A 16,385-nucleotide genomic window follows, 5' to 3' on the forward strand; every position below is an offset into this window, starting at 1 on the left:
GAACATATTGTTGAAGTTACCAGCAGGGACGTAACGATCGCGGTCGCAGGGAGTGCGACTGCGACCGGGCCCGGCGGGGGGAGGGGGCCCGCTGTACTAACATGTAATGAAGCGCTGTGAAGGGGCCCGGCATGAAGTACAGTGACAATGCCGGGCCCCGTCAGGGCGCTCCATTACATGTTTAATATGAGGCAAGGTGGGGGAGGTTTGCGCAGAGGGGGTGGGAGGAAGAGGGAGGACGCGCGCACTCACTCACATACACTCGGCCCGGCAGTTCTTGTCACTGCCGGGCTGTCTCCAGATCATCAGTGAAGCAGGAGCTCTAGCGCTCCCTCTGCTGGCCGCACATCGGGCTGCTGGCTGTGGGAGGAGCTCTGAAGGCCCGGGAAACTGCCTTTAGTACAGCCAGCAGCGCGATGTGAGTGCGGCAGCGCAACATCAGGGAAGAGGGTAAGTATGTGTTTTTTTTTTATTTTCCTAACACTGCAGACTGGGGGCAAAGGGGAAGGGGGGGGGGGGTTGATGGGCACAACTAGAGTGAGGGGGCACAAAAGTGGGCATCTCTACTGAGGGGGCACCTAATCTGCCATAACTACTGTGAGGGGGGCACATAATCTGGCATAACCACTGTGAGGGGCACATATGTGGGCATATCTAATGTGAGGGGCACATAATCTGGCATAACCACTGTAGGGGGGCACATATCTGGCATAACTACTGTGAGGGGGGCACATATAAAGGCATAACTATGAGATGGCACATATAAAGGCATAACTACTGTGAGGGGGGCACATAATCTGGCATAACCACTGTGAGGGGCACATATGTGGGCATATTTAATGTGAGGGGCACATAATATGGCATAACCACTGTAGGGGGCACATATCTGGTCATAACTACTGTGAGGGGCACATAGTCTGGCATAACTACTGTGAGGGGGAACATATCTGGCCATATCCACTGTGAGGGGCACATATCTGGGCATAACTACTGTGAGTGGGCACATATCTGGGCATAACCACTGTGAGCGGGCACATATCTGGGCATATCCACTGTGAGGGGCACATATCTGGGCATATCCACTGTGAGGGGCACATATCTGGCATAAATACAGTGAGGGGGCATATATTTGGCATAACTACTGTTAGGGGGCACATATTTGGCATAACTACTGTGAGGGGCACATATCTGGGCATAACTACTGTGACAGGAACAAAGGTGGGCATAACTGCTGTGAGGGGCCACAAGAAGGACATAACTTTTGTGAAGGGACCACAAGGTGGGCTTAATTACTGTGAAAGGCCACAAGATGGGCATTACTACTGTGAGGGGCCACAATGTGGACATTAGTACTGTGTGGTAGCACTTAGGGGAAATGTCCTAAATTACCCTGCTATACATTGGCATAGCTCAGTCTACCAGGCCAGCAGAGCGCCCCCAGCTGGTAGTTTCACAGGGGTAGTCACCATCCCTTCCTTATGTGATTATTCTTTTTTTTTCTATCACCACAGGGACCTTGTTCTGGATCCAGCGGACATCACACCGACGCCAGCGACACCCTGGATGAGGTAGGACCAGATTTTATTAGGATTGGGTGAGTGTAGCCATGCATTGGGCTCTTTCACACGAGCGGATCCCGTGTGGCTAATCTGCTGTGTGAAAGAGAGCCAAGCCCCGCTCCGGACAGCAGAGACACCGAGCAGTAACATGATTGATAATGCTCCATGCCTCTCTATGATCGTTTTGCTACAAAATCACGGTGACCACTTTATCTCCCTGTGATTTTTTAGTAAAAAGGTCACAGAGAGGCACGGAGCATTATCAATCGCGTTACTGCTCCGTGTCTCTGCTGTCCGGAATGGGGCTTGGCCCTCATTCACGCAGCGGACTAGCCACACGGGAAAGCCATTAGTAAGAAAATCTGCCGCTTCTTTATAAAAATCGGGGGGTAGGGGGGCCCCGATACAAAGTTTGCACTGGGGCCCATAACACTCTAGTTACGCCACTGGTTACCAGCAATACATTACATTATACACCGCAATACCATATAGGGTGCAAAAGTGAATATACAAAAAGGTTATACAGTATATGAAGGTGTTGATATTATAATAATAAAAAAACTACACACCACTCTGTTTTCAACAAGCAGTATTTATTATCAAACACAGTGTCACAACAAAAAGCACATATCTTAGTACTGCCATATACTGGTGTTAAAACTGATACCCTCTGCTTAGTCCTGATAGTTTTAATTATACCCCTTTTTTTCTTTTCTATAATAACAGTTTTAAGTGAATATAATACAAGATGTAGTTTTAGATACATATAATTAGGACCCCTAAAGGGATTTCTTGGTCAGAGGACCGTTTTGCTTGTTGTCAGTAATTATCCTGAGGGTCCTAGCAAAGGGCCCAAGTGTGTGATATATGACAGTTGACAAGCAGTAATTTTGTGGACGCAGGTATACGGAAAACCTCAATCACTATTTTGTGGAAGCTGATAGATCGCAGCCCTCTATCAGTATTTTCTGGAAGCATACAAATGCACTATAATATACTTTCTATAGTAGAAAGTATATCATAAGTATATCACACCCCTCAGTGTATCACACATATTGATAGCACAATGTTACCAGTCCTTAAAATGACTTTTCTGGCCCTCTTCGCTAGCGTTTGGTGTTCCTAAGTTCCTAACAGCCTGTCCCTACTCCAAAATGCAACCTCTCCGTACACTGGTAAAACACATCATGTAAAATGGCTGCCATATTGGGTTCTGTTATAGGGTTGGGGGTAGGTCTCAATTAGCTGTCCTGTCCCACCTGATGGATGTGTCATGGGTCAAAGTTCGGCGCAATGCAAAAGAATATAGCCCACACGGACATCGCCATATGTTTGCGTGTTCGGCGGATCGCGAATGCGCAAAGTTCGCCGCAAACCGACCGCCAGGCGAACCGCAAGGCCATCACTAATTCTCATTTCTAACTGCAGTAATTGTAGTCATGCAGTAGATGGCGCTGTAGATACATACATCCAATTGTGGTACTGTCCCCAGGTGCTGGCAGCTGACGCTATGATCACAGTTTACAAGTCAATGCTATTTGGCCATTCAGTTCCCTGTTATTGGTAATGATATGCCACATGTACAGTACACAGTGCCTTAACCCCTCCTGAAGTCTTTACGCTCATCCATACAATCTTGCAGGATGAAGATTCTCTGTGGATCTGTAACCTGGAAAATTGTTATAATCAGTTCTAGTCAGCAGGGTGTTTTTGTAATGACAAAGGCAAAATCTCATGATGAATGAAAATTTAAAATGAGAAATCCAGTTGCAATATTAGGTGCAGAGGTTGTAATAAAACCTTGGTGTTCACTGGTATAAGGGACTGGTGCGTTACCCCAATAAGAACCCATCAGAATGATCTAATCTCATTAGTAAGTTTGGTCATGCTGCAGAAATACTTTTCATACTGTACTTTACATACTCAGGAAACAGTTAGGATACAACAACATTTAGAGGGTGGTGTCGTGTACAGTTTTTTCTTTTTTCTCTTGCAAGAGCCAGAAATAGGTTGGACGGGAAACAGGACTATATAGCAAGGATTTATACTTCTCCTTCCTGCTGGATCCACTTCTGACTTTGTTTAAAAAAAAAATTAAAAAAATAAATGCAGCTTTTTTCAAATGTATTTAAAGCGTTGTGTGAACCCATCCATGATCTTAATTACCTTGTAGTTGCTGTAAATCCATTGTCTAGAGCTAGATCACAGCATTGCAGGGGTTAAATGAAAAATCCAAGCCGTTTTTATTAAGGCAGGTGCATCCATCCTAAAGTACGACGTTTCAGCAGTATCCGCCTTTATCAAGCAGGGAGATTGTACTGCCGAAAAGTAGAACTTTATGATAGATCCCCCTGATTACATAAAAAAGGCTTGGGTATTTTTCAGTTAACCCCTGCGATGCTGTGATCTAGCTCTGTGCAGTGGATTTTCAGGTTGGCAATCTGTTGATCACCTGCGCAGTGGGCGAAGGTTCAGTTGCTGGCCTTTTATGCTACATTTGATTTGTAGTGGCTGCCAGTTTCATATAAATAGTGGAGGGCTCTTTTGTGAAAAATCAAAATGTGTATTATGTGCTAGAAAAAATTTAACAGAAGAGGAAACTGGGCAGAGGATGCATCCCTGTCTTTGCTGAGAGGGACACCAGTACTGATGACCTAGGCATCCAAAAGTTGCACTTCCAATCATGCATTAGGCAGTGTTATTTATTCACTTTGTTATTGTATTATTTGGGCACCATAGTGTATATGGTGGTGGTAGTGGTGGTGGGGTACTGGACAAGGCACAACTTGTTCCGCCTAAAATATTTTTGATGAATAGATGTTTGTTTAGAAAGCATGTTATACTGTTGTCAGCATAGTGCACGTGTTAAAGGGGTTTTCTGGGAGCTCAATATTGATGACGTATCCTCAGGATTGGCCATCAATATGGGATCAATGGGGATCCGACTCCCAGTACCCCACCAACCAGCTTTTTGAGAGTTCTTTGGTTATATGGCCTATGGACAGTTCATTCCCATTGAAGTGAATGGGCCTGGACTGCAATATCAAGCCCAGTCACTATACAATGTATGGCACTGTGCTTTGCATGCTGTGATGAGGCCCTCTCAAACAGCTGATGGTTGGGAATGTCCCAGGACTTGCACCCCCACTCATCTGATGTTGATGACCTATCCTAAGGATAGGTCATCAATATTATACTCCCAGAAAACTCCCTTCATGGTAGGTAGATCCGTTTTTACTTTCTAGCCTACTGTTACTTGTTTGTTGAGCATTGCTAGTGAGCACCATCAACAGTGAAGTACAGCGCATAATACGTGATAAACGTCCATTACTAAAACCTCTATATTTTTTTATTAGGTTGGAAAGGCGCCCTGCTAGGAGTCTCGATGGCCACAGTAAACGCCATGATATCAGAGTACGGGAGTGATGTGAAGGACATACTAGTAGTCCTGGGCCCATCAGTAGGACCCTGCTGCTTTAAATTAATACAGGAGAAAGCCAAAGCCTTTTATGACATCGACCCACAGTGTGTCCGTCAATATGAGTCTCCTAAACCATATGTTGATATCAGAAGAGCTACACGGTAAGCCAACCCTTGTTCTTTGTAACCATGTGTTTTAGGGCTCATGAACACAACAGAGCCCAGTGCACTAAGCCATAAGTACGCAGATATTGTTCTCTAGAAACAATGCCTTAGGGGAAAATTCCCCTGCACACATCAGATCTAATGGAGAATGCCACTTTTCTGTTGAAATTTCTGTATACCTCCATATGAGATCAAAAGGCATATGGATGTACAAAAGAGACCCTGCTCACTTCTATGAGACCCCCATTAAAGCTATGTAGAAAACCAAACCATAATACAGACGTGATCATGAAACCCTAGGCTACATTCATTCGAAAGTGAAAAAACTGGAAATTAAAAACAGACAGTGTCAGCTTTTCAAGGCCATTTTCAATCAGTGTGTGCATCCATTTTCCTTCTGTTTATCCATTTTAATGGAATTGGCCATTAAAAATGAATGAATTTTATTGGGTTTTTTTTATATCCCAACCCCTGCAGTGCTCTCACAGTATACCCAATGCCCCCATAGTGCTCCCTGGAGATCAAATGGCCCCCATAGTGACCCCCAACATGACCCTCTTTATACTTCCCAGTAGAAATAATGACCCCTCTTAGTGCTACCCTTGTAGTGGTCCCCATTCTGTTTGTGGGTTGAAAAAAAATACTCACCTCAACAACTTGAATGCGCCGATATACTTGCTCTTCATTGAAGACAGCAGAACCTGACGCTCCCAGCAATGGTGATGTCATCACACTGGTAGCGTCAGGTCCTGCTGCATCCTGTGAGGAGCTGATTTCCCCATGTATGCAAATGGATAAGGTGGGTATTCTTTTTTACATGTGTTTTATATGTTAACCCTGAAAGCCCTTTGTGTACCCATTTTAACATCATTAAATTAGATTGTTGTCATTAGATTGTTGCACTCTTGTCTAAACTGCCATTAAAAACGGTCCTATTGATTTCAATGGGGTCCATCCGGACTGCCATGTGAATAGCCCCATAGACTTTAATTAGTTCTAAAAACGGCCACCACATTGTGAATGTAACCGTAAAGAGAATCTGTCATCTTAGTTTTGGACCATTATCTACAGTAATACATGAGTAGTACTACAGATATGGAGGCCAGATCACTACTTTTTATTATCCTACTGCCCCCCTGTTTCCCCATTGTCAGCGCTCAGAGCTGCTTTGAAATAAATTGTCAGGACTGCTGTGCCTCCACAGAAGTCTTCTCTATTATGTTACGGTAGCACAGCAGTCCGGACTGTGTATTTCAGTGCAGCCTTCACAGCTGATAGCGGTGGAACCAGGCCAGTAGGACAATAAAAACAAGTGAACTCCTTATCTGCAGTATCCTCCTCTTTTTAATGTATTAATGTATCCTCCTCTTTTTAATGTATTAATGTAGATAATGGTCCAAAATGTGGTGGACAGATTCCCTTTAAGGATACCGGTCTGCTGCAGACTTTCTGCAAATTGGGCTAGTATTAACAGTGCCATCTGTGCCAGGATCGCAGCAGGTCTTCCTCTACTTTCAACCACTGCATAGCAAAAACTGAAAATGGCTTGTAAAATCCACAGCAACAATTAACATGCAGCAGACTAACAACCCACGGCGAGGTCAGTTTACCCTGTGAGTTTTCTCTTTAGCGTGTGGGTGAGATCAGCTTGCAGGTTAACAGGCTAAACTGGATGGATGGATGGATGTCATTTTTCAGACTTAGGCCTATTGCACACGACCGTATGGCTTTTTCAGTGTTTTGCGATCCGTTTTTCACGGATCCGTTGTTCCGTTTTTTGTTTCCGTTGTGTTTCCGTTTCTGTTCCGTTTTTCCATTCCGTTTTTCCGTATGGCATATACAGTATACAGTAATTACATAGATAAAATTGGGCTGGGCATAACATTTTCAATAGATGGTTCAGCAAAAAACGGAACGGAAACGGAAGACATACGGATGCATTTCCGTATGTGTTCCGTTTTTTTGCGGACCCATTGACTTGAATGGAGCCACGGACTGTGATTTGCGGGCAATAATAGGACATGTTCTATGTTAAAACGGAACGGAAAAACGGAAATACGGAAACGGAATGCATACGGAGTACATTCCGTTTTTTTTGCGGAACCATTGAAATGAATGGTTCCGTATACGGACCGTATACGGAACGCAAAAAACGGCCAGTAAACGGGAAAAAAAAACGTCCGTGTGCAATAGGCCTTACAAACTATGGGGCACATGTATTAAGACCGGCGTTTCAGACGCGGTGGATCGCTGAAGTTATGTAGAGGCGCTGGTGGACTTATACAAGGAAAAGTATGACCAATAATGTCTTTACCATTTTTTGCAAAAAATGTTTATCATGTCCATCTAACATTGACAAGTTGGTGTGCATTTCATGACAGGTACCTTCAAAGTGTCAAAATAATGGTTGTAAATGGGTCATGTACGTAAGAGGAGGATTCAAAGCGCTATATTGTTAGGTCAGGTCAATAATTCATGACCAAAATTCTCCAGAGGAAAATGTTTTATTTAGCTAGAACACTTAGTACAGGCTTCTGTGCTCAAAAAATATGTCCATGTTCATGTCTGTTGCAGCACTGTGTACTTTATCCTTGAAGTTAGTGCTGGAAATGTTTTAAAGTGGGGTATTTAGGTTTGATTTAGTTCAGATAAGGGCTCATGCACACGAACATATTTTCCTTCCGTGTGCCTGTTTCGTTTTTTTTTTGCAGACCATATGCGGAACCATTCATTTCAATGGGTCCGCAAAAAAAAAAGGAAGTTTTGACCTCACTTATATTTTTGTTGTCAAAAGAGAGACCTTGCAAAAGAGAATACAGCACCGAAATGGACAAAGCGTTGTAATGCGTAAGAAATATTGAAATCAATAAAATACTATTCTCTAACCCAGTAGGAGTGGCTGGTTATATGCAACGCATCTCTACTAAAATCATGCTGACAGCCTCCCTATAAGTCAATGACGGCAGAAACAAAAGGGCAGATTTACTAATCGCAAAGATGGCGGAAGCTCAGACAGGCTGTCTAGACCTGCACCAGATTAATCACAGGGGCTCAAGTTGGATGATAAATCTGGTGCAGGGACAAACACTCTGACTCTACATTAATTATTGTTGGCTTAGTTTGACATAGAATTTTACGCTAGAATTGTGGCCAAATTTCGGTGCATCTTAGGCCACACCCCCTTTCTTACAAAGTCACTCCCCCTTCCTCATTAAGCCACTGCCTCCTTGTTGGGTTAGGTGCAGAAAATGTATCTAATACATGATGTCCCAAACTGTGCCACATTTTGGCACAAATTACACCAATATCTACAGTAGGTGCGCTGGAATTAGTAAATGTGACCCAATGTGTGACTTCGTATTTGGACAAGACACAGTGGCCCACATGTACTAATGTGAGAATCTGGTGTTAATGCAATTTGGTGCATCAAGGCTTAGTGAAATTATCTTTGCCTCGCATGATAGATCTGATATGGGGGCGTGGCTCACTGGAAAGGAGCGTGGCTTTGTGAGAAAGCGGTACAGCCTAAATTATGATGCTTAGCGCCAAAATTATGTTACAATTCTGGCTTACAATTGTGTCTCATAATAAGCTAGCCAATAGTTAGTATAGAGTTAGACAAAATGTCCATCCATGCATGACATTACCTTGCAGCCTGAGCCCCTGTGATAAATGTGGTGCAGGTCTAGACAGCTGGCCTAAGCTTACGCCACGTATAGGGTTAGTAAATCTGCCCCAGTGTTCTATATGTAACCTGTAGCAATATCAAAGCTGCAAGTGCATTTTAATGAATTATTTTGCATGATCTGCAAAGCATTTCCAACACCTACTAGAGATGGTGGCCCAGATGAATAACCCTGAAAAGCAATGAAAAGAATAGGGATGTTGTACTTGAAGTCCTCGGCATAGTACTTAAAAGTAAAACTCATATACAGTGAATGAGCCACGGTATCTGATTTTGTTTCATCTCTCTTTTTTGAAGGATCCTCCTGGAACGTGGGGGTATTTTGCCACAGAATATTCAAGATGATACCATAGAAGACAAGAGTGAAAATATCACACTCTGCACCTCCTGCCATCCTGACAAATTTTTTTCTTATGGCCGGGATGGGGATAACTTTGGCACACAAATCTGTTTCATATCTATCAAGTAGCGAGTTTCATAAAGAACATAATGACTGTCTAGAAAAAATATAGACATGCTAACCATACATTCATTATAAGCTAAGTGCTACCGACTTTACGTTATCAAGTCATGTTCATCTGTAAGCATACTTATATTGTGCTGCTGTCTTACATTATCTGTATTGAAACCAACCAGTTACAGAATGTTTACTTGAATTCCCCACTTTCTTCCACTTAAATCACCTCCTCAAGTTGAGTGAGTGATAAATTTGGCGCATCTTAAGTTAGCACTTTCTTATTAAAAGAGAATCTGTCACCATGAAACGCAGTGCAATCTGCAGGTAGCGTGTTATAGAGCGGGAGAAGCTGAGCAGATTGATATATAGTTTTATGGGGAAAGAGTCAGTGAAACTCGTAATTTTATACATTTATATGTCTGCGATTGCAGATCTCAGTTGTACATGGGGCAAGTGTTAGGAGTGACTGATTCACTGCATTCTCTGTAAGTGTATATACAGAGATAACTGTCAGTCAGTTGTACATGGAGGCGGACTGGAAATAGCAGAGATATAAATGTAAAAATTGCAAGTTTTATGGAGTCTTTTCCCACAAAACTATATATCGATCTGCTCAGGTCTTCCTGCTCTATAACATGCTGCATTTTCTGGTGACAGGTTCTTTTTAAGACTGTTGCAAGAAATGCCAGTCTTAATAACCCCCATTTTCATCCTGAGCATAAACCTGTGTATACTTTAATTTCTAGACTACCTCTGTCCAAATGGTAATAAATTTAAATTAAAGGTGTTTTCTGGGAGTAAAATATTGATCACCTAAGCTGTATTTATTTTTCATATCTTTTTTTTTTTTTTTATCTGTAAGCAATGACATACAGAATTTAAAAATTTCAACTGTATGGAAACTGAATACACATAAACTGATGATTGAGAGGCATTAGTAGCATGATGCAGGCCGCAGCAGCAGCCGTACAGAATGTCCTAATAGGCAGAGAGACAGCAACAGTGGCAAGATGGGGCACCGCAGGCAAGGCAAGGTAGGTGATGTCTATAATCGGAATCAGCAGGAAGAGTGTGAAAATCCTCCTGAATCCAGGCTTGGTTTATTTTGACAAAAGTGATGTTTTGGACACTGGTGGAGGATAACTTGGTCCGTTTGGGTGTCACCACGCCCCCTGTGGCGCTGGAAACCCTTTTCGAGATGACACCGAAGGCAGGGCAAGAAAGAAGATAGAGAGCTGTACCAGTTTGGACCACTGTTCCAGTCTGCCTGCCCAGAAATCCATGGGTGTTGAAGGAGGATCTGTCGGCTTGCTGACTGGCCTCAGCCAGGCGTGGCATGTGGAAAAACTGCTCCATCATGTTAAGGAGACTGAAATGGTGGCTGCTGCTGCGGCTTCTGCTGCTCATCTTAGCAGAGGGGGTAATGCGAAGGAGCCCCTCCCTTTCAGACACGCTGGTGGCAGACATATGCCCACCGTAAGCTGCGGCAAGCGGCATTCACAGTGTTTCCTGGTAGTAACTTATTTGTCCTCCCTTGCTACCAGAGGAAAACATTCCCCCATTTTGCCCTGGTAGCGAAGGTCTAAAAGCATGGCTATCCAGTAATCATCAGACTGCTTGATTTCAAAAATACGCAGTGCGTAAGCAAACCTTTCCGTCTTCGCCCCCCACTGAGATGATTGGGTGCCTTGGCCGGTGCTATCCTCATCATCGTCCTTTTGCTCCTCTAACTCCTCCTCCTCTTACAGTGACAGCTCCTCATCTTCCTCATCCTGATCTTCATCATCCTCATCCTCCATGGTAGATTTCCTTTGTGTGTCCCCAACAGCTATAGGCAGGATATCAAAATTCGTCAGCTGCTCTTCTTCTGCCGTGGTGCCCTGCTGCATGAGCGTTAGTGTCTGTTCTAAGATAAATATGAGAAAGATGACGTTGTTCATGCCGCAGTTTTCCCTGCTGAAAACTTTGTGCCCTCTTAGAAGGGCTTCAGCACCCGACAGGTGTCTCAGATGAGCCTGGCCTGCTCCTTGCAGCTAAAGGTGTCTGGTGCATGACAAACTCATTCACTGCTTTCTGCTGCTTGTACAGATGCTCGAACCCTACAGTGCGAATGCACGTCTATCCAAATGAGCATGCATTCCTCTTTATCTCTCACCTTAGTGGCACTAGTTTGAAAAAGGCCTTGAGTGGCTGAAACATCACTAAACCGCCACAGATAAGAAATAAAACACACAATTCTAGTAAATTTTTCCTGGAGATTCTTTTTTTTTTATTTTACAGACACTTGAGCATGTACGACCAGGGCCGTCTTTGCCGCAGTGCAAAAGGGGCAGCTGCCCCGGGCCCAGTTGCTCCTGGGGGCCCAAGGGAGCTCCGTTCCCCGACTCCCATTCACTAGTTCCAGGGGCGTCGCTAGGTTAAAACATTCGGGGCCTGTGCCCCTGATGTTTTGTCCCAGGCCCCGAATGTCCTGCCTGCCTGCTAGATACAACTGTATTGCTGTACACAGAACGGCAATACAATTGAATCTAATACTGGTAAGAGGTGAAGGACTTGTGGTGACATCACAGGTCATGTGATCAGCAAAACAGGCTGTGATAGGATGACCTGGATGATGTCACCATCATGTGACCAGTGCAGGATTGGACCGGAGTAAAGAGGAGAAGGAGCCTAATGCTGATGTCTGTATATGAGGAGAGGTAAGTGAAGGGAGAGGCAGAACAATGCTGGGGGTTGTAGTTATTTAACTAGGATGTATGTTAGGGCTGAAGGGAGGGATGTTATTGACATGGAACTGTGTGCTTGAGGTGGCTGGGGGAGGGAGTGATGTTATTTACATGGGACTCATTGAAAGTGAATGGTGGGGGGGAATGATGTTTATGTACATGGGACTTAATGTTTAGGCTACGTTCACACTTGCGTTTGGGGATCCGCTTGTGAGATCCGTTTCAAGGCTCTCACAAGCAGCCCCAAATGCATCAGTTTAACCCCAATGCATTCTGAATGGATGCGGATCCATTCAGAATGCATTGGTTCGGCTCCGTACGGCACCCCGTTCCATTTTGTAGGCGGACCCCAAAATGCTGCAAGCAGCGTTTTTGTGTCCGCATGGCCTTGCGGAGCCAAACGGATCTGTCCTGACTTACAATGTAAGTAAATGGGGACGGATCCCTTTGCATTGACACAAAATGGTGCAATTGTAAACGGATCCGTCCCCCATTGACTTTCAATGTAAGTCAGGACGGATCCGTATTGGGACTTAGAAATTCAAATCTAATACAAACGAATCGGTCCTGAATGGATACATTCATTTGTATTATCGGTGTGGCTCCGTCCTGTACAAGTACAGGACAGATCCGCACGAACGCAAGTGTGAAAGTAGCCTTAGGGGGTGATGTTTACATGGGATTGTGCGTTGGAGGCGGCTGGGGAGGAGGTGATGTTATTTACATGGGACTGTATGGTGGAGGGAGGATTATAACTGCAGGGGGCACTGCAGATCCAGGGGACATTATAGGCGGTCTTATTACTACTGGGGGCTCTATAGGAGGTTCTTATAGATCCGCCTTTTTTCTACTAAGCACACTATGGGGGCCTTATTACTACTGAGGGGTCTGTAGGGACCTTTTTTTTACCACTGGGGCAGCAATAGATGGCCTTATTTCTACTGGGGACTCTGTGAGGGTATTATTAATATGGGAGGCATTGTTGAGGAGCATTATCACGGTTGGGGCAGTGTTACTAATGAGGGCATTCTAGAAGGGAATTACTATTGGTGGGACTATGAGGAGCACTATTACTATGTGGGGCAGTAATGTTTCTTCAGGATAGTATTTGGGGGTATTGGGGTGGGGGGGGGGCAGGGGCGTAACTAAAGGCTCATGGGCTCCGGTGCAAGAGTTCAGCTTGGGCCCCCATTCCCTCAGTGCTTTGTGTGTCTTCTTATGTGGCACAAGTGTCTTTGGGCCCCTTCATGCTCCTGGGCCCGGTAGCGACTGCTACCTCTGCACCCCCTATAGCTACACCCCTGGGGGTGGGGGCACATCAAGCAGCAGGATAACACTGTGGGGACTCCAGCTGGGGGATAATGTTAGAATGTGAGGAAGCTAAGATGTCTGTGTGTCACACTCTGCAGAGACGAGGCATCTGAGAGAAGTTGTCCAGACCAAGTGGAGAAGATGATGAGAGAGAAGATCTACAGAGAAGATGATGACAGAGAGGAGACGTCACCTGGAGGCCCTGGACGTGCCAGGTAAGTGCTGCTGTATAGCAAGTACAGCAAAGTGCGGGGGGGGCAGTATCCAGGAGGCCCAGGTTCAGGGCGGCCAACGTTCCTGAACACCTTGCCCAGTTGGAGTTGGCAGGGTGACAGCCAGCGGGATGTTTGCTGCTCTATGTACTTAAGCAACTGCTCGCCGGTGTGGCTACTCTCTCCCAGGCCGATCAGCTCCAACACAGCGTGGCAACGCTTGACCTGACAATGTCATAGGTGGGAGGGGTAGTGTCAGCGACCCTGTGCCCAGCAGCTGTTGAGGACTGGAATGTGTCCACAGAGGAGGAGCAGGATAAGTGGTGTGGGAGCCAGGCTGACAAAACCATAAGAGCTTCTCCAGATGTCCACCATGGCATGAAGCTTGCCAAAGGGGGTTTCCCACATTGTCAGCCAAGTGAGAATACAAGGCAGGCATGGCTTTTTAGGAGAAATAATGCCCCTAGGAATCTTCCAACGAGGCTAAGCACACGCCATTAGCTCCATAGGAGTAGACTCAATTAAATGGTACAGCAGCAACTTCACCAGCAGCAACTTAACCACCTCAGCCCCCAGTGCTTAAACACCCTGAAAGACCAGGCCACTTTTTACACTTCTGACCTACACTACTTTCACCGTTTATTGCTCGGTCATGCAACTTACCACCCAAATGAATTTTACCTCCTTTTCTTCTCACTAACAGAGCTTTCATTTGGTGGTATTTCATTGCTGCTGACATTTTTACTTTTTTTGTTATTAATCGAAATTTAACGATTTTTTTGCAAAAAAATTACATTTTTCACTTTCAGTTGTAAAATTTTGCAAAAAAAACGACATCCATATATAAATTTTGCTCTAAATTTATTGTTCTACATGTCTTTGATAAAAAAAAAAATGTTTGGGTAAAAAAAAAAATGGTTTGGGTAAAAGTTATAGCGTTTACAAACTATGGTACAAAAATGTGAATTTCCGCTTTTTGAAGCAGATCTGACTTTCTGAGCACCTGTCATGTTTCCTGAGGTTCTACAATGGCCAGACAGTACAAACACCCCACAAATGACCCCATTTCGGAAAGTACACACCCTAAGGTATTCGCTGATGGGCATAGTGAGTTCATAGAACTTTTTATTTTTTGTCACAAGTTAGCGGAAAATGATGATTTTTTTTTTTTTTTTTTCTTTTCTTACAAAGTCTCATATTCCACTAACTTGTGACAAAAAATAAAAACTTCTATGAACTCACTATGCCCATCACGAAATACCTTGGGGTCTCTTCTTTCCAAAATGGGGTCACTTGTGGGGTGGTTATACTGCCCTGGCATTCTAGGGGCCCAAATGTGTGGTAAGGAGTTTGAAATCAAATTCTGTAAAAAATGACCTGTGAAATCCGAAAGGTGCTCTTTGGAATATGGGCCCCTTTGCACACCTAGGCTGCAAAAAAGTGTCACACATCTGGTATCTCCGTACTCAGGAGAAGGTGGAGAATGTGTTTTGGGGTGTCATTTTATATATACCCATGCTGGGTGAGAGAAATATCTTGGTCAAATGCCAACTTTGTATAAAAAAATGGGAAAAGTTGTCTTTTGCCAAGATATTTCTCTCACCCAGCATGGGTATATGTAAAATGACACCCCAAAACACATTCCCCAACTTCTCCTGAGTACGGAGATACCAGATGTGTGACACTTTTTTGCAGCCTAGGTGGGCAAAGGGGCCCATATTCCAAAGAGCACCTTTCGGATTTTACAGGTCATTTTTTACAGAATTTGATTTCAAACTCCTTACCACACATTTGGGCCCCTAGAATGCCAGGGCAGTATAACTACCCCACAAGTGACCCCATTTTGGAAAGAAGACACCCCAAGGTATTCCGTGAGGGGCATGGCAAGTTCCTAGAATTTTTTATTTTTTGTCACAAGTTAGTGGAATATGAGACTTTGTATGAAAAAAAAATAAAAAAAATCTGCATTTTCCACTAACTTGTGACAAAAAATTAAAAATTCTAGGAACTCGCCATGCCCCTCACGGAATACCTTGGGGTGTCTTCTTTCCAAAATGGGGTCACTTGTGGGGTAGTTATACTGCCCTGGCATTTTCCAGGGGCCCTAATGTGTGGTAAGTAGGTAAATGACCTGTGAAATCCTAAAGGTGCTCTTTGGAATATGGGCCCCTTTGCCCACCTAGGCTGCAAAAAAGTGTCACACATGTGGTATCGCCGTATTCAGGAGAAGTTGGGGAATGTGTTTTGGGGTGTCATTTTACATATACCCTTGCTGGGTGAGAGAAATATCTTGACAAAAGACAACTTTTCCCATTTTTTTTTACAAAGTTGGCATTTGACCAAGATATTTCTCTCACCCAGCATGGGTATATGTAAAATGACACCCCAAAACACATTCCCCAACTTCTCCTGAGTACGGCGATACCAGATGTGTGACACTTTTTTGCAGCCTAGATGCGCAAAGGTGCCCAAATTCCTTTTAGGAGGGCATTTTTAGACATTTGGATACCAGACTTCTTCTCACGCTTTGGGGCCCCTAGAATGCCAGGGCAGTATAAATACCCCACATGTGACCCCATTTTGGAAAGAAGACACCCCAAGGTATTCAATGAGGGGCATGGCGAGTTCATAGAATTTTTTTTTTTTTGGCACAAGTTAGCGGAAATTTATATTTTTAATTTTTTTCTCACAATGTCTCCCGTTCCGCTAACTTGGGACAAAAATTTCAATCTTTCATGGACTCAATATGCCCCTCACGGAATACCTGGGGGTGTCTTCTTTCCGAAATGGGGTCACATGTGGGGTATTTATACTGCCCTGGCATTCTAGGGGCCCTAAAGCGTGAGAAGA

At 44.2% G+C, this 16,385-nt stretch overlaps 1 protein-coding gene across 1 annotated transcript in view; it reads left to right on the forward strand.

Moving 5' to 3' along the window:
- LACC1 (laccase domain containing 1) overlaps window positions 1-10,022 on the forward strand; it is a 60,383-nt gene extending 50,361 nt beyond the window's left edge. The window contains exons 5-6 of the mRNA XM_040422009.1: window positions 4,916-5,141; window positions 9,127-10,022. Coding sequence (XP_040277943.1) covers window positions 4,916-5,141; window positions 9,127-9,298 — 398 coding nt within the window. The 3' untranslated portion in view covers window positions 9,299-10,022. The remainder of the gene's footprint in view (window positions 1-4,915; window positions 5,142-9,126) is intronic.
- The last annotated feature ends 6,363 nt before the right edge of the window (window positions 10,023-16,385 follow it).

This window comes from Bufo bufo, chromosome 3 (genome assembly GCF_905171765.1).
Source record: "Bufo bufo chromosome 3, aBufBuf1.1, whole genome shotgun sequence".
NCBI lineage: Eukaryota > Metazoa > Chordata > Amphibia > Anura > Bufonidae > Bufo > Bufo bufo.